General features: G+C 44.9%; 1 protein-coding gene across 2 annotated transcripts in view; it reads right to left on the reverse strand.

The window, feature by feature from the left end:
- Positions 1–173: 173 nt before the first annotated feature.
- Positions 174–20,709, reverse strand: part of cica (capicua transcriptional repressor a) — a 36,553-nt gene continuing 16,017 nt past the window's right edge. The window contains exons 4-22 of one of the 2 annotated variants that reach the window (XM_084563601.1): positions 20,570–20,701; positions 18,846–18,999; positions 15,275–15,374; positions 14,986–15,168; positions 14,552–14,678; positions 14,091–14,263; positions 13,227–13,359; positions 12,175–12,257; positions 11,332–11,845; positions 10,398–10,540; positions 8,796–8,956; positions 8,254–8,497; positions 7,547–7,844; positions 7,093–7,253; positions 6,457–6,602; positions 5,006–5,157; positions 4,773–4,907; positions 4,565–4,690; positions 174–3,947 (exon numbers count right to left, since the gene is read on the reverse strand). In XM_084563601.1, coding sequence (XP_084419727.1) covers positions 3,694–3,947; positions 4,565–4,690; positions 4,773–4,907; positions 5,006–5,157; positions 6,457–6,602; positions 7,093–7,253; positions 7,547–7,844; positions 8,254–8,497; positions 8,796–8,956; positions 10,398–10,540; positions 11,332–11,845; positions 12,175–12,257; positions 13,227–13,359; positions 14,091–14,263; positions 14,552–14,678; positions 14,986–15,168; positions 15,275–15,374; positions 18,846–18,999; positions 20,570–20,701 — 3,419 coding nt within the window. In that variant the 3' untranslated portion in view covers positions 174–3,693. Of the gene's footprint in view, positions 3,948–4,564; positions 4,691–4,772; positions 4,908–5,005; positions 5,158–6,456; positions 6,603–7,092; positions 7,254–7,546; positions 7,845–8,253; positions 8,498–8,795; positions 8,957–10,397; positions 10,541–10,947; positions 11,846–12,174; positions 12,258–13,226; positions 13,360–14,090; positions 14,264–14,551; positions 14,679–14,985; positions 15,169–15,274; positions 15,375–18,845; positions 19,000–20,569; positions 20,702–20,709 lie in introns of both variants that reach the window. The other variant, XM_084563600.1, reaches the window with a different exon arrangement.

The raw sequence follows: 20,709 nt of genomic DNA on the forward strand, positions 1-20,709 counted from the left end.
TACATCATAAACCTGAGAAAACTGCACATTAGCTCTGAAACCTACTTTACAATCCTTAAGCAACTAAAACACTAATACATTTTAACATACATTCATACTTTTTATATACAGGAAGGTACAGCAGTATAATATTATTATTTCTTATTATTTTAAACCTCAACTGGGTTAACTTTAAATTATTATTTTATCATAACGTTATCTAATATAGTCAGTGTTTTGTCTTGTTTGGGGAAAACAACATACTGAAGTATCAGCTGATGAAGGCCACTGGACTTAATTGTGATTGAGAAGTGGGCGAGCAGTTGTCCTCTTCATCTTCCCACAGAGAGTGTTTACTGTATAGGAGTTATTTTTTTTTGACTGGGTCTCCTTGCCTTAACCCACCTCCTCACCCAATATGACCCGAGTCTGAAAGGCTGCTCTAATCCTGTAAGTACTCTCAACACTGATATGTTTGATAGAGAGCAGCTGGAGAGGTACACACTGTATGTTTTAGGGATTTATTGGGACTTGTCTGCTGGGTCAGAGTAACCAAATTTGTTTTCGAGGTTTGATTTTCCAATATTTTAGAGATTGCAGGGTGTAGCATCACACAAGTTCACATATTAAACAACACGCGACAAGTTCAGGGAAATAAACTCAAAAGACGCAAGGCATTGTGTTAGATCTTTAATATTTTCAATATTTAGTTTTTTTTTTTTTGTCGTTTAGAAATATTGCACATGGTCAACATGCCTGCTTATGAGATAACACTCACCTCGCTCATCCTAAAATTCCTTCTCCAAAGTAAGGACAGTTTATTTTTAAGCACAATCATACAGTGTACACGCATACATGTGTGTGTATGCACATATGTCTGCAAGGGTGCGTGCGCGTGTGCATGTCATAGCACGTGCATGCAGAAAGACACTTTACAGCCCTAACCCCAAAGTGATGTGGATTGATAGTCTTCTATTACCTGTGTATTTTTTATATATATATATATATATATTTATATATCATATATCCTGAATATATAGGTCATATATATCCTGAATCAACTGGGTTTCATAACAGTCAAGATGGCGGACAAAATAGTCATGGTGACTATAAAAATACTGTCTCTAGAGTAGAATATAGAATGTGGAGTACAATGAAAAATATACTATTGATAATGTTGCTGCGTGGTGAAGGAGGTTGGTCGTGTCAACGCGCTACATGCATGTGCCAAAACATACACACACACCCTAACGCAGACCTAAATGCACATATATGGAAATACCAGTATATATATATTTTTTGTTTCACACATCCAACTGTATACAGAGAAATAAAAGAGATACCCATAATAATAACTACCCCCACTCTTCACCGAAGAAGCAAAGAGCCAAAAAGTGCTATTCAAAAATTGTCTTTGACTTTTAGTAAGTTATACACTCTATCTCTTCAACAATAACAATAATTGTGTGATTCTTTTTTTTTTTGTTTGTTTTGTTTTGTTTTTATACCATAGTTAAAGATAGTATCACAACAGCTCATTCCTCTCACTGACTGACTGCACTGGATTTAATATCTATGGCACACAGCCTTGCCCCGAAGAAGAAGAACAAAATAACCCACCCATTTCCAAAAAAATAAATGTCCTATTGCACCATTTGATGGGAAAGGATAAAGTGTCGAGAAGAGAGGGAAGAGGGGAGGGCTCCAGAGACTGCCCTCTAGGGCTGGTCTAGGATCTGCTTTCCCTGAACTAACCCTAACCAGAACCATCCTGAGCTACATAGCGCTTGACCCGGGACCAGTGCTTAAGGGCACTTTCTAACAATACTTGAGGAGTCGAGGGGGAGGAGAACGGCGAAGAAGGGTAGAGAGGATTGATAACATACGGAACAAGGTTATTAATTTTACTACTAAAACAATCTGTAAGAACAATACTTTCCTGATTTAACTTGTGGCGGTCCCAGACGAGGAGGGCCGCACAAATTGTGCAAACACCTGATTTCAACGTTTTACAAAACGACAAACGCCCCTGCTCCCCCACTTCTGTGTCTGGTGAGAAATCGTAGGGCAGGGGGGGAGGAAGGGGGGGCAGGAGGATATGCACCCCAGGTACAATTAAAACTGCGCGGGGTGGGAGGACTGGGGAGGGAGGAGGAAGGGGGGGAGGGCACAGACTGATTTCGTCCCCTTTTTTTTTTTTTTTTTGTCCAGAGTTTTTTTGTTGTTGTTGTTGTTGTTGTTGTGATTTTTTTTTATGCTGGAGAAGAAACACAATAGAGCCACGAGAGAGAAAAACAGGCCACGGTAAAACGGGTTATTTCCACGGCAACGATAACGAGAGAAAGCAACAGCATATCCACGGGGAGATTCAGAGAAGCTTGGTTAAAATTTCTACTTTTCCTTTCTGTTGGTGAGCTTGTCATGTTGTCCTTAAGTCACTACTGTTACGTCTTATGAGTCCGGTTTCTTCTGCCTTTTTCTCCTCTGTGCTCTGTCGGGAGCCGGTCAGTGTCGAATTCAACGTTGATTCTTCAAAGCCTCACAACCACATAAGTCTCTTTTCATAATCTCTTTACGGTGCCTGTTCACACAGGTTGAGGGGGACGTTAAACCCCAGCAGACATACAGACATTTATATATATTTATTTATATATAATCAGCTCCGGCCAGTGAGGACTCAGTCTTTTCAAAATGGCAATAACTGAAGGTGCAAAGATTGGTCACACTACATCCCAACTCCTGTTCGTTAATCAGGAGCGAATAGATTTTATGCTTTCATCAGTTTCTCTTCTCATTACAATCACTAAAAACTGTGCAGGCCAATGGCTTGGTCAGAACGGGTTTTTACTATGTTTGTGTACGAGTGCTCACACTGCACAGATGTGTCCATGCACTGCGTGTTTGTGTGTCTGTATGTGTGCATGTACTGTATATGTGTGTGTGTGTGTGTGTGTGTGTGCTGTCTGTCTTGCAGCATCGAGGGGCTGTGGAATAATCAGAGGAGGTCGTTGGGGTTGTGTTTGCGTCCCGACCACTGTGCTGAGGAGTGGACGGGGCGAGGAGGAGGTCAAGTCAATGGCATCTGAGGGCTGGCTGGCTGGCTGGCTTGGCTGGCAACAGCAAACTGCATCTGCACAATAAGTGACAAAGTGCCTTTGTGTGTCATGGTCCTTGGTAGCGGCTCCTGGGGACTGCCAACCAAGAGTAACAGTCTGATTTGGTAAGTGTGTGTGTGTGTGTGTGTGTGTGTGTGTGTATGGGATCATGTGCATGCTGGAGATTACATGTGCACCAGGGTTGGTTTGTATGTGTGTGCCAGAGAGCTAGAGAGTGTGTACCACAGAGTTTGTGTGTCGAACTACAAACTACTGTACAAATGTGCTGAGAGCAGACCTGGGCAAAAGTGTTAACTAAAACTATTCAGGATACTTGGAAAATAACTACAAGAAGCACTTGACTCGTCATGACTTGCATGTGATTCAACCACTTTTGAGGCTTTCTTTCTTTCTTTTTTCTTTTTTCCTTTTTCATGGTCAGATTTGACGATCCAAGCGCGCCTTGAGTAGTTTGAATATTTGCGACCATGTTCTGTGTTTCTGCCCAGGTCTGGTGGAGATTAGTGCCAGTAGAACGCATCCCGCTGGTTCACACACACTCCTCTCTCTCCCTCCTTTTTTATTTAATTTTTTTTTCTGCTTCGTCATCCTCTCCAGCTCACGATCCGTCGCTCCTCGGCTCCTCGGGGCTCCGGCCTTTGTCTCCCTGCTGCTCCGCCCCTCCGTCCTCCCGGGCTGATTGATTGAAAGAGGAGCTGCTGTGGGACGGGGCGGGGCTGGCCTCGGCCTCGAGGGTTCCCGATGTGGCCGTTTGCATGATCTTCTGGCGGACTTCGCGGATCTTCAGCTGCAGACACACCTTGTTGGGGAAAGTGTCGGAGTAGCGTGCCTGGAAGGCGGCTGTGGCCTGAGCTGGAGGGAAGAGAGGAAAGATAAAACATTATACCATTTCATATATCCTGGTGGATATCCTGTACGGCAGGGGTGTGAAACATACAGCCCGGGGGCCAAAACAGGCCCCTCAGAGGGTCTAATCTAGTCAACGGGATGAATTTGCACAGTGCAAAAATGACACCGAAGACATTAACTGCAATGTTTCAATAAAACTAACTGCCATTCTCAGTGAGTCCACTAGAGGTCGCACTGTTTTAGTGAGAGTTGCGGACGTAACACGACTCTTATCCTAAGAAATTTCAGGTTGTTCATAAAATATTCACTAAAAGGATAGCTCATTAAATATAAATACTTTCATAATGTTTTTCTTTGCACTAAAACAAAGAAAAGAATCTGGAGTTGTTATTTATTTAAAAAAACTACAACTTCTATAAATGGGCTGCAAAACACTGATTCAGTTCCTCATTTAAACAAATATAAACCCAAAGGACGTGTTAAAAAACTTCCTTTTATATAATTCACTGCCATGAACTCTGAAGGTTTAATAATAATGTGTAACATGTAAATTCTCCCTTTCTTATTAAAGTAGATTTAAATAACCATGTCCTCCTCCTGTTCCTTCACTTTATATCTACCTGAGGGAAAGAATCCATGCTCCTGAAACAGCTGCATGACCAGGGCCCGGCGCTGATCCAGCGTTCTGCGCAGAGACGAGAAGGGAACCCTGTCCAAGTCTCCCAGAGGAATCTCGGCCTCTGGACCTGCTCGGAGGACAGAAAGGCGCATCAGAGAACACATCTACTGAGATCTAGATAGCTGTAGCTGTAGCTGTTGCTCTCATACCCGCTCTGTCGAAGGTAAAGATGTCTCCCTCGCACTTGGCGGCGCTCTTGGGGGTGTTGGGCTCTGAGCTGCAGCTGGACAGGCGGCGAGTCTTTCTCCTCGGGGAGCTGGGTTCTTCTGCCGTCGGCTCGAGCTCTGGAAGGAGACGGATGACGAAAGGGAATAAGGAGTAAGATTTTATTGCATCAGATATCACTTCAGATCTAAGTTTGATAGAAGGTTGAGTGTCTCACCCGTGGAGTTGCGTCTCTTCTTCCGGTAGCTTCCCAGGATGGCTCTTGGTGAAGTGGCCAGACTCTGCAGAGTGGGCGAGGGAAGGACCTCCTCTGGGTTAAACTCTGGAAGCTCAGCAAAACGCTCCTCGAAGTACGTCTCCGATAATACCCTGCACACAAACGCACAGCGGCCACATTAGTCCGCAGGCTAGCGGTGCGGTGGTTCAAATATCAGAGGGGCGGCCTCTGAATGTTTTCACGTCTCTCATTCCTTAAGGCTGAGTTCTGCCAGGCCTCTCTTCTCTCTGTGGCTTCCCTTCCACTTTCCTGCTGTCTAAATAAAGAACATGGAGGCACTCTGCCCACTCACATTCAGTAAACAGAGTTTCCGCCATCATTTTATAAAGTTGGACACTAAAAATGGAACTAAATGCCACTACGCTTGAGTGCTTTCGATATTGAAGTCAACAAATGGTGTCCTGTCCAGGGAGCTGCTCCTCGTCCTCAAGCCAAAAATCACACAAAACTGGCTACTGTTGCATGAGCTCCCTCAGCTTGAGAATATGTAAACTGTTAAAAATGAAGAGAACATTGTTTCACGGCGACCAGAAAGCCAGAAGGACCTGGCAGACTTGGTTTATTTCACTCTGATTTGGCACCGACTCTATGAAGTTTGATACGCGGAGCATCTCTGGAGTCTAAAGAAAGCTTTTATTGAAGTCAAAGATGAGGTGGTTGGTGACAAAACTTGTTTCATTGCTTATTTCGTGTCAGTTTGTAAATAAATTCTGAAACTTGTTTTAAGGCTTCGTACAGGAACGACTTTAGTTCAGACGGTCCACAGTGCTACCTGCAGGTGGTCGGATCAGATTTCTGTGTCCAGACGTCACCAATGTGTGTGAAGAACAGCACAAGGTGTTGACCTGGCCTCCAAATTTACTAGATCCCAAACAAGTATCTGTGGGATGATCCACAGAGGCCCCTCCCCACAACAACAGTGAGTTACTAGACACTACAGGACACCCTCAGAAGGCCCATGTCCATTCTCTGATGAGCTACAACTGTTTTGGAGGCACAAGGGAGACCTACACAGTATTAGGAAGGTGGTCATAATGTTATGCCTGATCAGTGTATGTTTCTACGGCGTAATCTGACGTACGCCTCCCCAGAAATGTAACTACACATCCTGGTGACGCAGAAGACGAAAAGCTTTGTGACTGACCGGAACCGGTACAGAGATCTCTCCCTCCTTCTGCCTCCTACACAACATCTACTCAGACGTCTTCTCTCTTTAATGTGTTGCGGTAAATTCAGCAAAAAGCAACTGCTGTTCAACATTTATCAGCGCCAGCTCCCAACACGAGTCGCTCTGTTTGAGATTACACAGAGAAACTCAACACAACAAACGCGTAAATGCTACGACTCTGCACAGACACGCGTGGAAATGTCAATGTTACTGATCCGCTTACTTTTCAAGAGTGTCAGGTGTCTTTTTGAGCGGCGGGGGTCGAAACTTGGTCTTCTTGGAGGAAGAGGGGGGGTCTCTTTCTGCAGAGGGAGGCGGAGGAGGAGGGTCCAGACCTGAGGATGGTGGAGGCGGGGTACGAGGTCCAGTCTGGAAAGAGAAGCTTTAATGTGTTAAAACGTCTAACGTTTATGAGGAGCTGTGATGACACCGACTCCTTAATGTATTCTGATTGTCTTATAATGTGTTAATATTGTTCTCTGTGCAGTTTTTTTTTTTTTTGCTGCTGAAAAACACTTGACGCAAATAAGAAGTTGTGAAGTTCACAGATATTCCATGAGTTACTCTGAGAAGTTGTGAAATTTCGCAGATTCGTTTTTCTTTATGTGTGTGATATTAAGAGTCTGAATGTAAACTAGTAATTAGATTCCATGTCTTAGAGAAAAACTATCTGTTAAATCTGTCTTCTACAGAACCAAAGCTACAAGAAATGTGTGGTTTGATGAGAGAAACTACTGAATAAATGTCTGTGGAGGTTGTCAGTGGTCCAGGTTGTGGCATTTCCAAAAACCAAAGCTAAAACCAAAGTCAGCTGCTATTAATGGTTCGTTAGAGGACTAAAACAAATTCCTCCTCTTACCTCTTTGCTGCTCTGGTCCTCTTTCTCCATCTCTCTGCCTTTCTTCTTTTCACTGCTCTCCCTCATCCCTCTCTCTCGCTCTTCGTCCGTCTCACTCTGTTTCTCTCTGCCGTGTCCGTCCCGACTCACGTTTTCCTCTTTGATGTCCTCCTCTTTTTTCACTGGAACAGAGAAGGTATCACATCAGATTTTCATACAACGTCTTACAAACTTTATTTATCTCACTCTAAAAAGCTGAGCACTGAAAATTTTCTGTTAGCCTTGCAGCGTCAGCCTCAAACCTGCAACCTCAGCTTTGCTACAAGATTTGGAAAACAGAGATTCAGAAACAATATGGCGGCTTTTTACGTGTAAGAATATGAACTGACGTTTTTTATGTGATAAGGAGGGATAAAATTAAATTACTGGTTAAGATAAATCCTGAAATCTGAGACCACACCAGCTGAAGCTGTACCTGTTATGATACCGCCGCTCGTACAGGTGGCAAACAAGGAGCTGATGGCACAGCTCGACAGCCCTTGACCTCCATCGTCAGCCTGAGAATCCAGGTCTCTCTCACTCTTCACCTTCACCTCCAGTCCCATGCTGGGCTGAGGGGTCGCCACCGACGAGCCCTGCGCTCCTGTCGCCAGCGGAGAGGGTGGGTTCGTCGCGTCCTGGGCTGGGGCTGCCGCCGAGGACGGCATAGCTGTCATGGAGACCACACCGGTGGCCAGCGGAACGGCTGGTGCGGGGTAGATGGCAGTTAGTACCTGAAGGAGAAGATAAAGCAGCAAAGTTAAAAAAAAGTCCCTCGTCAGGGTTTAAACTCCACCTACTTTCACAAAAATAGGCGATAAAATGTCTGTTTTCAATAGTTCCAGCAGATGAAGATGTTTTAGGTGATTACAGAGCTAAGGTATAAAGTAGGGATCACTACCTACGCTACGACTTACTGAATTTAAGTCCATGGTATGTTGTCGTCCCTTAAACATATCAGCAAAGAGACTCAAGGTTGTTTAGAAGTTTTATGATTTGTTAATCCTAATTCAGGCTTTTCTGGTCTGCATTTGTTTAGAACAGCAAGAAAAATAAGGATAAGAGGCGAAGACAGTGCATGTTGTCTTTGTTTGAAAAGAAATGGGGCTAAAATGTAGAATAGATTCATCTGTTCCTCTTTACCTGACGACCGGAGGCAACCGCCGCCTGTCCCGGAGGAGTCTGTGATTGACAGCTGAGGGGCGGAGCTGGGGCCAGCAGGGGCGGCTGGCCAACGATGGGCTGAACCAGGGTTTGACCAGCTGGGGTGATGGCGGTGAAGCCCAGAGTGGCCAGAGGTGACGGGAGGTACGCCGGGCCCGGAGGCTGGGGACCCGGTTGGGCCGTTGCCGTGGTGACTCCCTGGCTAGACTGGACATAGGTGATTCTAAACGAGACAAAATGGTGTTGATAGTAGAAATAAACATGAGTGACAACACGGACACAATGCAAAAATAATAATGACATATATTCACAGATAGGAACTAGTAAGTCTGGGAATGTTTGCTTACACATAGAAAGGGAAGTTAGTTAGTTTTCTGTTTTCTCTTGTACCTCTATCTAAACTAAGAAAATCTACATTTCCTGAAGTTGAGGAAAATCTAAATCTTCAAATGTTGCCCTCTCGACCAACTGGCTCTACGTTGGCGTCTCTCAGTTGTTGAGCTCGTGCGTTAGTGACCCACCTGGTGGGCGGGGAGGTCAGAAGAACGGTCTGTGGCGGCGCAGCACCAGGACCCATCACGGTTGCCACGGAAACGGGAAAGGGGCTCCCGGGGTGCACTGTTGCCGCGCCGCCGGGGTGAACGCCGGTCTGCACCACAGGCATGGGAGCAATCTGGATGATCTGGGAGGACAACATCAACAACATCAACAACGAACTTCTCAGTAAACCGAAAAACTCCTCTTTTGATGTTTTCTCGGTTTCATTTCATATGTATCCAGTGAGACTGAATTAAATATAACAAATAACACACATCCTAGACACTTTGATGAAGCAACTGGTCCCAGGACAGCAGTAGAGCCGCAACTTTAGATTATTCATGTTATTTTTTTTTGGTCTTTTATGATTTGATGGTTGCCAGTGGAGAGAGCCAGGAAGTAATGAGGTGAGATACGGTCCAACCTGTGCACCTGCAGTGGGGAGCATAGCCTCAGTTTATGGGGCGCCTGCTACACCAGGCAAGCCATTTGGTTTTTTAGTTTTTCTCACTAGTTTGATTAATTAGTCTGTCAGTATATCAGTTGAACATTACATCTTCTGTAAACCCTTTATTCAAATCACCACACTGTGACTCTAAAATTCAAGAAATACAGTTTCTTCCAGTTGAGGCTCTACAGTTTTTTTTGAAAGATTCATACAAGTTTTAATCTCGTGTGGTACTGTACTGCCCGGTATTAGCCAAATTTCCCCCGTACCGGCCACTCTTCACCGGCTCCTCAGACCGATTTAAAGTTTGCCTTCAAATCACACATATCTCTCTGATCTTCTACAACCTAAAGCTTCTAGTTGCCCCTCGACTCCTCAGTCAGTTTTTGAACCCCGACTTAAAACTCTTGTTTTATTCTTTGATGTCTAATTCACTTTGAGAGCTGTTTGTTTTAATTCTGTGTTTTTTAACTTCCCTCTGTTCTCTTGTCTTTGTTCTGCGTTTCATTTTACTTTGTTATCGCTGTGTTTGTACAGCAGCTTTTAGTCAGCTTTGGACATTTTTTCATGTATTTTTTATGTACAGACATTTTTTTATTTTGCATGAAAGAGAACAAATGTGCAAATGAGCACGGTGCAAAACAAAAAAACCTAAAAAACTAAACGAAACAGAACTTTCAAAGAAAAACAAAGATATGTCTTGTTGGATAAATAAACACAAATTTCTCCCCTTTCTCCCCTAACCCTAATATCTTTTTGTAAGCGTACGCAGTAGGTTATTTGTTCCAGGGAGTGTATGTAATTCAATATTAATAAGGAACCAACATTTTTTTTTTACATTTTTTCATGATAAAGAACTTAAAGTGTGTATTTTACTTTTGTCCACTGGCTAGAAGACGTGTGTGTTTTATGTGCAGGTACTCTTCCTACTCAGAGGCTGCAGCTCAAAGTAGTTAAACCTGAACACCCTTTAAACCTGTTATCCTATTAACGACTTCGCCCTCAGACAAGAACACGTGTCGTTCCGGTTTAAACGCTGCTGCTGCTGGCGCTGCTGTGGATTTAACAACCCGTCGGGAATCAGGCCGGCGTCTTGTTTATCCTCGTTACCGCGCCGACACGGCCGACGCTCGCTCACCTTGTTTCCTGTCGCGGGGCCGTTCTGCACAGGAAGAGGCGGAGCCACCAGGGAGATGGAAGGATGAGGAGGAGTAGACCCGGTTCTCACTGTTGCCATGGGAACCAACACATTGCCCTGCACGACTGGCGACTGGGTTTGGACTAACGAGTGTGAGAGAGAGAGAGAAAGAGAGAGAGAGAGGGGGAATTAAATCAGTCAGCGAGAAGAGCAGATGAATCGAGTGAAACGAGGGGAGGTGAGGACAGCACAGGAGCGACGGTGGGTGGAGACTCACTGAGACAGAGAGAGAGAGAACACTTCTGCTACTGATATAAGAATAACGTCCTGTTGCTTCTATGAACGGGGAGTATTTAAGGACTGGGTGGGCGGTGAGCAGTCATAACTCATGTCAATCATTCATCTCCAGTATATGTAAGCCAATTAAATCATCAGTGAAGGGAACGACAGCCAAGAGAAAAAAAAAATGATTTCAGTGCAGAGCAACGAAAAGACTAAGAAGAAAACTGTGATTTACTTTTTTCTTGTCAGCCAATCGTTTCTGTCTCACCTCTAGTCCCGGGGCTGACTCTGATTCCCGCCCCTGAGTGCACACCATTGGCCAGGGTGGCACTGGTGGGCAGGGAGAGGACCTGCTGGTGAGTGAGTTGAGGGGACGAGGGGCTCTCGGCCGGCAGGACGTACTGGACCTGCGCTAGCGGCTTGGGGCAGGTGGGAGGTGTGAGAGAGGAGGTGGCTGCAGTGGAGTGGAGCTGGGGCTGGAGGACGGGTAGGGGGGTCTGGTTGTGTGGCTGCAGGGGTTGCGGGGTGAGGAGCTGCACTGGTTGGGCAGCGGGGAAGGACCCACCCAGAACTAGGCTAGTGACCACGCTGCTGCCTCCCACCGGGGTAACACTGACAGGACCAGGGGGGGAGGAGGATGACAGGTACCCACCCCCTGCGGCAAACGGCAGCTGCTGAGGTCCTCCTCCTCCTCCAATCAGGAGAGTGGCTTTCTTGTCCTGCGGGAGGGAGCTGAGGGTGGCGGCTCCTTCTACGGGCTTGCTGGCGATGGGGATGGGTGTGCTGGCGATGGGGCGTACCACGTTGGTCACCATGGTGGGAGCCATGCGGACGCCTCCGAGCACCTGGGGCAAACCATGCTGAGCCAAAGTTAGGGGAACCTGGGATGTTGAGCCTGTGACGGAGAAAGAGGAGACACCCTGCCCTCCTCCTCCTCCTCCTCCTTCTCCTTCACTTGTTGATATTTCCTCTCTCTTAGGCCCTCCCTCGCTCCCTTCCTCTCCTCCATTCATGCCTCTGTTTCTCTTCTTCTCAGACCCATCTTCAGCACCACCTCCTCCTCCTCCTCCTCCTCCATTCCCTTTAGATGAGGTGGAGTCGGAGTGAGGGATGGGGGGAGAGGAGGAGGAGGGGAGAGAAGAGCGAGCCGCTGGCTGGAAGCCATGCTGGAGGGAACAGAGAGGCACAGAGATCAAAGCGGGAAAGTTATGATTTGAAGTTCTTCTTCTTCATGAACACACGAGCTTCTCAACTCACAGTAACTTTTGAAAACCTGTGGGCTTTTTAATGCTGATGGGAATAAAGACATTCAAATTCAACAACATGATGCCTCACATGAAAAATTACAGATACGCTTTAAAAATGCAGCTCCTCCACTTTTACAGATGATATAGATGTAGCGTAGAGAATGTTTCACTATGAAATGTAGTGCTAGCGAAATGTGGCTCCATGCGAAAATCACCCATCGAAGTTATCTGAAGACGAGAGCACCCACCTGTCCGTCTGATTCGTCCTCGTCGCTGTCCGTCACTCTCTCTTTACATTTGAGGTCGATGGAGCCTTCGGGACACGAATCCTCTGAGGGTGGGACATCAGAGTTTAGAAAGTCGAAGGGGACTAAACACACAACGCAGGCCCCGTTCAGACCGTGTATTTAACATCCGTCCCGGGGGAACCCAATCACAAGTCGCAAGCGTAAAAGTACAGGTGTGAACGTTTGGGCCATATTTGACTATATTCCTGTGGTAGTGTGAGCACACAATCCGTCCTGGGTCATATTAAAGACCTTCTATACTCAGCAGGGCTGCTCTTGCGTCAAATATGCCTTGTTCATTAAAAAAATACAAAAACAAATGGCCGCTTTTATAAATGCAAAGCTGCAAAAGGAAAAAGCTTTTAAAATATTCTCTCCTTGTAGCTGTTAACTAACTAAATAATAAATAAATCTAAACAAGAACTGACTAATGAAAGTTTTTAAGGAGTAATAACTGCCATCAAATAACGTGTTAGCATGTGGGTAAAGCACTGATGCTATCTTGCTGATGAATTAGGAGCAGCGTGTGGTTAAGTTACTACTTCCTCAATCATCAGTACATTTTCTGCAGGTCTAACCGACGTGAGGGCGGAGAACTGAACGTGTGAAGTCATGATGCACACACATGAAACGGTGGTCGGGATCCATTAGAGGCAGTCGCTGTTTATTTGCATACGGTGCATGAAATTGGAAGTGAAGAGCCGGCTGAGGACGCATGCAGAGACGGATGTTAATGGAAGGTCTCGAACGGGGCCGTTTTCAGAGCAGAGCACACGTTGGAAAATGCTGCCTTCAAACCATCAGTTTGCTGCTGCTGCTATATTTTAACACTAGCAATTAACAAGCTAACGAGATGACACAGCTCCTCTTTTTTTTTTTTAGCATGCAAGCGTTTTTTGCTGACACAGTCATTCTGACACACTGACCGTATACTGGGAACTGAAAGTATCACTCTGTGGCTGGTTGTGAAACAGACTCGGTCTAAACCACTGCGCCTCACTCATCCAGCTCACCCATGACATCATCGTCGCCCTCTTCCTCGCAGATGACCATGCGCTCTTCATCGCTGGTCGCGTCCTCGCTGGCGCCGCCCTGATACAGAGACTGATGAGGCGGGCGGCCGCGAAACAAGCCGCCTCCCTCCTCCTGATAAAGAGAGACGAAGACGAGTTTGTTGTTTTACATATTTCTTTTCAAAGTGCAACAGTTCAGACAAGAAGTAATGCGGCTATTATTAAAGCATGCATGCATACACAGCCACCAGCATCGAGCGCCTTCAAACACAAGAGCTCACATGCGGGCCGACTCCTCTGTGATTAGGAGCGAAGCAGCAAACACCACAGTCTCATACCTTCAAAGGCGCTAAAAAAGTAGAGAGTGAAACCTTTGAAGTTGGAGGCTGCGCTCCCCCCAGAGCTTTCAGCAGCAACAACTCCAGCCCTCACACAAAGAACTAAGCGAGTCCATTTGAACTGTTATTTTTTTTTTTTTTCTTTTTGTAGAGCGCGCTTTCAGTTGAGTTCAACCCGAATGCTCTGCGGTCTGAAGGACGCACGTCTGGTGTCTGAACACATGCTAATGCAGTCACACAATACACACACACACAAGTACTGAAAGCAGCGGTGGGTTGTGTTTTTTTTAAGTCTGTTGCTTTTATGTTTTATTTTTTTTATTTCGTTTTGTCGTTTTTCTGCTCTTGGAGGACGGCTGGTGCTCTAAACACATGTACAAATTAAATAAACTCATATGTGTGCTTTTATTATAGACTACACTGTTAAGTAAGTAACCGGTTGGTGGGAGCTTTTGATCTGTAACAGTTTTCTTAAATCTCCAGAGTCTGTTCGCAGCCTCGGAGCTACAGATTAACAACCTCGTACCTTCTCCAGGTCTCGCTCCCTCTCCCTCTGCTCCAGGGTGTGCACGGCGCTCTGAGAAAAGGCCCGGGGACGGGGGTGCTGCCCCACAAAAAGCCCTCCTCGACGCTCCGAGGCCCCCGGCCAGCCCGAGACTCCTCCCTTTCCTTCCAGCACCTGGGACTCCGTATGGGCATCTGGAGAGCAAAAGAAGAAAGGCTCTGAGCAACGATGAAATAACACGAGTATGAACGTGGAGCAGATCAATAAAACGTAAAACTCTTTGTAGTATTCAACATGAAAACGTCCTAATTACTTTGTTAGATAAAGTCATATCACTACTGAAAGTGGTTCAAGTCATTGCAGAACCTGAAACAGCTCGGCAATGTGGGACTGAGACATGACTGATGTGGCTTTCCTCCCAAAACTTACTTTTCACACTGGCTTGTAAACGAAAAAGAAAAGTCGTCTTAATCATGACACACCTATGCTCTCAGACATGCTCCTCTCTCGCGGCTCCTTCGGGGTCCCACGGCCTTCAGACAGAGACTTTCTGCGGTCCTTGTTGCACCACTTCCAGTCGGGGTGCGCTCTGAAGTGGGCCTCTTTCACCTAGAGGAGAACGAGACTCTCTTTAATAAGATCGTGGTTCTGTTTAGGCCTGGACAAACCAAACGGTTGCACTTGCACTTTAACAGAACGAATGAAAGGAAATAACTCTTTATACCAGTAGGGGGCAGTAGTCTGTATATGTCATTCAAAAGGGGAAACAGGAAGAGCTTCGTATAGCTAGGAGGCTAGGAAGAGCTGACCTCTCCTGAATCATACTGATTTCATTCTAGATGGTCACGGTAAACAACCTAATAACAAACAAGCTGCTAGAAGCAAACAAGAAGAAGAGTTTAGAGAGCGTGTCTACCTGAAAGGCCAGATCGTGGTACTGCTGCTTCTCGTTGGGACCCAGAGCGTACCACCACTCCCCCAGGATCTTGCTGACTGTCCGGTTGTCCTGGTTGGGATGTCGCTGGTGCACCAGGGCCCGGTGGCGTTTACTGAAGATCATGAATGCGTTCATGGGACGGCGGATGTGGTCCTTCTCCCTCTGGTTGGAGTTAAGAAAATAAGCTTAGACATTAATGCAGTAATGAGATTAAAGCAAAAACCTTCAACCCTGTTGTTTTTTTCCACTGTCGGCATTGTGGACTGACCTTCCTGTCTCCATCCTTGGGCAGGGCGCTGAGGGACTGTGTGCGTCTCTTGGTGGGTCCAGTGGAAGGCGCTGGATCGTTGGCCCCACCCGGGGAAAACCTTAATCAACAAACAGAGAAAAGGAAATAAAGAGCGAGCGTTCAGACTGAGTCACTTTCAGGTTGTGAAGGATTTTGTTCCCCAGTTATTGAGATGCTACGCCCAAGAGTTTGGTTTGATCTGTTTTTTTTTTTTTACATGTTTTTATGTTTGAAGACGGATTAAAAGGCTCCACGATGATCACAACACACAGCTCAGAGTGTATATATATCAACCAGAACTCCTTGTGTCCCTTTCTTCCTTTTTAGTCCATGCAGTTTTCCTAATCTCGCCAGGCGATCTCGCTATCACCGAGCGTGCTCAGTTATTTCCACGGAAACGTTTGTTTTTACTACGACTAAACTGCATTCTTCCTGTGAGTCACCGAATAGTTTCCAAGAAAAAAATGTAACCAGTCAGAGTGAGCTTAAAAAGCAAAAGAAACGCTGTGACAAGCTGGGGTTAAGTTGGATTAATGTTGCGTTACAACAGCAAAGAAAGTAGTGAAACAGACTTGTGGATAAATTCTTCTTATTATTAGATCTGTAATAATGGTTTATACGGGTAATGACACTTCCAGAATGACAAAGGGAGACCACAATTTACAGTAATACATAAATCAAAACAGGCGCTTGACACAAAACGAGAGTTGTGGATGACGGATATAAGCTGTCGCACAGAATTAGTAAAAATGTGGGATGTCATGTGATTTTGAAATTACTTCAATTTAAAGACGCTGTCCCGGATGTAATGCTTCTAATACGTGTCAGAGGTCAATACTGTACTTTACACCACTCTTTACACTCTTCAAGTTTTATTTAAAAAATAAATAAATAAATAAAACATTATGTTTTAAGACAGTACTGATCCTGGGGGCAAATTAGCTAACTTACTTTATGAACCTGGCAGTGTACACCGATCAGCCACAACATTATGACCATTGACAGGAGAAATAAATCCATAAAACCATCTTGTGATAATACAATGTTCTGGAAACTTTTGGACCTGAGATTCATTGGTGTGGATGTTACTTAGACATGTAGCACCCACCTAGACCAGACCAGGCACCCCCACCCCATAGCAATGACACTCCTTGATGGCAGCAGCCATCCCCAGCAGGATGCAGCCACAAAAATGCTTCAGGAACAACTCAACAAAAACATGAAGAACAGCACAAGGTGTTGGCCTGGCCTCCAAATTCACTAGATCCCAAACTGATCAAGTATCTGTGGGATGATCCCCTCCCCTTAAAGGCCCCCAATAACAACATTATGTTGCCAGACACCACAGGACACCCTCAGAAGGCCCATGTCCATTCTCTGATGAGTCACAACTTTTTAGTAATTTTTCCTTTACATATTAGGGACATTCGCGATTTGCAAGGGATTAAGACTACAGACGACTTCCGCTATTATTACAAATTAGAGGAGTCCCTAAGTATGACTAGTCCTGTGTGCATATTGCTCAATAAAGGACAATAAATGAGACTTGTGTTAAAACTCTTGTGTTAAAAGTTTTCTCAGGACAACAAGCAATAAAACTGTTTAAACTGTGAACCTTACAGCTACCAACATTACGCAGGGTTTCTGAAGGCCACTAATGTAACCTAATGGATAAGGTGCATTCCACGTGCCCACGTTAACTCCTGTGGTTTGACTCCCGGCCAGCAGACACCGCTTGGGAAATCTAGTTGCTACAGCAGCTGTCAAAGAAAAGAAAATAATTCTGAAAACATTTTTTTTTTTAAAGGGGAACTGACGCAACTACACACGAGCAATTGTGGGGTATTTTTTTTTTCTTTCTTTTCTACACTTGCTAAACATTTTTTGCTTAGTACAGCAAACGCATTGTTAGGAAGTAAGATAAAAACCAAATGCTACGTCACAAGCACCGCAGCACTCATGAGTTGTCAGATTAGCTGAGGTTTAAAGTCAGAAGTGCTATTTGTGTTCACGTTTCCTGGCATATGTATGAACGTGTTCACGCAGGGGGGGGATGTTTCAGTGCATGTGGCGGTTAATGAATACGAGAAAAAAAAAAGAAAAGAAAAGAAAGCAAAAGGCGGGTGACAGACTGTGAAAGAACAAGATAAGAAGAAGCTGATATAACTTAGAAAATAAAAGCAGGAGGACGGAGCTTGAACCTTGTTAAATGTTCAGACTCTCTGTGTGTATTAGTCTCTCCGTTGAGGTGCAGGCAGATATCAGGTGTGACCACTGTAAAAATAAAGATACTGCTGATGCGATTCTTTGGGCGACGGCGGCCTCGGTGAGCCCAGTGACCCTGAAACATTCATAACCACACTACCAGCCAGACAGCAACACAGCCTTGTCTGAGTCAGTCTGAAAGCGCAATAACCCAGCCAGATGCAGAGACGCAGCCGGAGACCGAGAAGAATGAACAAGCACAGACTATACAACTCCTTCCAGACACACGCCGACTCTGCCCATTGAAAACTTGTTTCTTTTGAATTCGTCTGTCAAAGGTGGATTTCAGTGCACCTGTACCGAGTTTAGCGTCCTTGGGAGATTTAAAATCACAGACTCAAACTGCAACTAATATCATATACAGTAACTACCCGCTTCTTAATGAGTCAGAGCCGGAGTCGCAAAGAGGAAGCAAACATAATGCATGAAGTGTTGTTTCAAAATGTGTTGACGCCGGTTAAACGCAGCACCAAATACTTCATGACATTTTTTAGAGGACAGAAGGTCGCACAGTGCTCGACGACTGTATTTTTCTGTTATTTCTCCATTTTCAGGTACTGGAAAACTCACGAGCAGTCGGTGAGAATAGCAGAGAGATATAAATGACTGAGCTTGATTGTTAGCAACCTGAACTGGATCAACAGTTGTTTGGTTGTTGCTTGTGTCTGCCTGGAGGGCTGGCCTCATTTCACAGTGTGGTTAACACAACACAGTACTACTCTAAACTTGACACAGGGCTGACGATTGATTACTTAAATATATATTTAAAAGCAATTATAAGGAAATTAAATCACAGGAGAGACATTTTCTCAAGTTTGCTCTTATCATGGGATATGAGATTATGGCAGAGGCACAAATATGCGTGCTTTTAGCAAACAATCCAATAAAATGAGAAATACTGTCACCAGAAAATATATTCACCAGAAAATCCTCAAAGGAAACCTGGTGTTACCAGAGTCTGGAAACATCTGGATTTCATTATGTTAGTTTCAACCAATACAGAGGAGGCGAACAAAAAACAGCCTCTGCACGCAACTGGATAGTCCTTGAACCACTCAGAGAACTAATGTCGCTTCTGTCCATCGCCACAAAAGGCCCAATTAAATCATCTAGTTGTTTTCCGGCAGATCTTTATAGAAGAAGAATCAGTTCCTAACGTAGTGACTCCAGACCAAAGAAGACGATTTCAAACGAGGTAGACGGGGGCTTTATGTATCAGCCGTGTGCTTCTTGAGCCAATATGTAAGAGAAATCATCCAATTCAAAATCTAACTAATAAACTCACGGGTCATCTATGTCGCTCTCCGTCTCGCTGTCCGCCCCGCCCCTGTCTGCAGGAGGATTGTCATTGGTCGGGGGAGGGCACGACGGCGATCCTCTCTCCGGGTCTGGAGGGTCTGCCCGCCCCTCGCTCACCAGGGCCACTCCACAGCGAGGTTCTGAAAAACAAACGTACGGTACGTGTGCCAGTTAGCGAAAAGCCCAACGAAAAGTAAGAAACAGTGCCATATGTGTAAACACAGGGCTACTCCGCATGCAGCTTGTTGACAGTAGCAACTCTGGCCAAATGAATGTGGGAGGTGTGACAAGCTCTGACTGCATCTATGTTATAATCGACTGCAGTAGTAACAAAAATACTGCATGTAAGTTGCAACAGAACTAGCCCCTCAAGGGTTTAGCAATTAAATATGTACTTTACACGAGTATTTTGTGAGCTAATGTAGTCCTAACAAGGCTCGTTTTATTCAATTTATTCAGTTAATTTTGGGTTCATGGAGACCAGACTGAAACTGCCTTTTTACAGCATTAATTTAGAAGGAAAAGGTTCAGGTGATTTCTTCAAACAAACATAATAAAATGAGGTTTACCGATCAGCCACAACATTAAAACCACTGACAGTAGAAGTAAATAACATTGACCATCTTGTGACAATTCAATGCTCTGCTGGGAAACTTTTGGACCTGGCATTCATTGGTGTGGATGTTACTTAGACATGTAGCACCCACCTAGACCAGACCAGGCACCCCCACCCCATAGCAATGACACTCCTTGATGGCAGCAGCCATCCCCAGCAGGAAGCACACACTAAAACGCTTTAGAAACAAAAAACAAAAAAAACATGAAGAACAGCACAAGGTGTTGACCTGGCCTCCAAATTCACTAGATCCCAGACTGATCAAGTATCTGTGGGATGATCCAGAGAGCCTCCCCCCTCATAGACCCCCACTAACAATGTTGTGAGACTTCAGGACACCCTCAGAAGGCCCATGTCCATCCTCTGATGAATTACAACAGTTTTGGAGGCACAAGGGAGACCTACACAATATTAGGAAGGTGGTCGTAATGTTATGGCTGATCGGTGCACATTCATGCATCATTATATAACAGATTGTATGGCAGGAAATAGCTCATTAATGGGCTAGGAAGTCTTTCCCAGAAAGTAAGCTGGACTTGTAAACAGCGTAGAGATTGTGATGAGTGAAAATGCCAGAATTTCTCGTGTTCTGGTTTTTTTTTTTTTCTGATATTTGATTTCAGTTTCTGGTCAAAATGTTGGCTCTGAGAATTTTTTAAATCCACCATCTGACAACATTTTATAGACTAAACAACAGTCTTGAGTCTCAAACAGGCCACGGCAAAAAGAAAGAAGCAAATTCAAATCAGATTTTTATATTGCTGATATAAATCTATGAATAACTTTTAGCACCGGAGTCAATAAATAGTGTTCTCATCAGCGTTAGCGCGAACACCAACTGTGGTGATATGCAGTTCTGTCGTAACTGTTTTGGGAAACACTGACTTGGCTGCTGGTTTTGTACTTGAGTGTTTTGGCAGCTGCTATTCGAGAACATACCATTTCCTGTTATGATTATTTTAATGTGTAAGATCCTATAATATATATACATATACATATATATATGTGTGTATATATATATATATATATTAGGGAACAGCTCAGGCTTCTGTGACTCGTGGATGTAGTCAAAAACCAGCAGGGTGAGTTGATACCTTTGCTCTGATTGACAAGCTGTTGGCCATCGGCAGGCTGGGCAGCCGCTCCTGATTGGCTGGGCTCCAGGAAAGGGACGAGCGAGTGCCAAGGGAACACTGGCACCGAGCGAGGCTCCACGTTGGTCCAAACTGTGGGA

Source organism: Chelon labrosus (assembly GCF_963514085.1).
Source record: "Chelon labrosus genome assembly, chromosome: 16".
NCBI classification, from domain to species: Eukaryota; Metazoa; Chordata; class Actinopteri; order Mugiliformes; family Mugilidae; genus Chelon; species Chelon labrosus.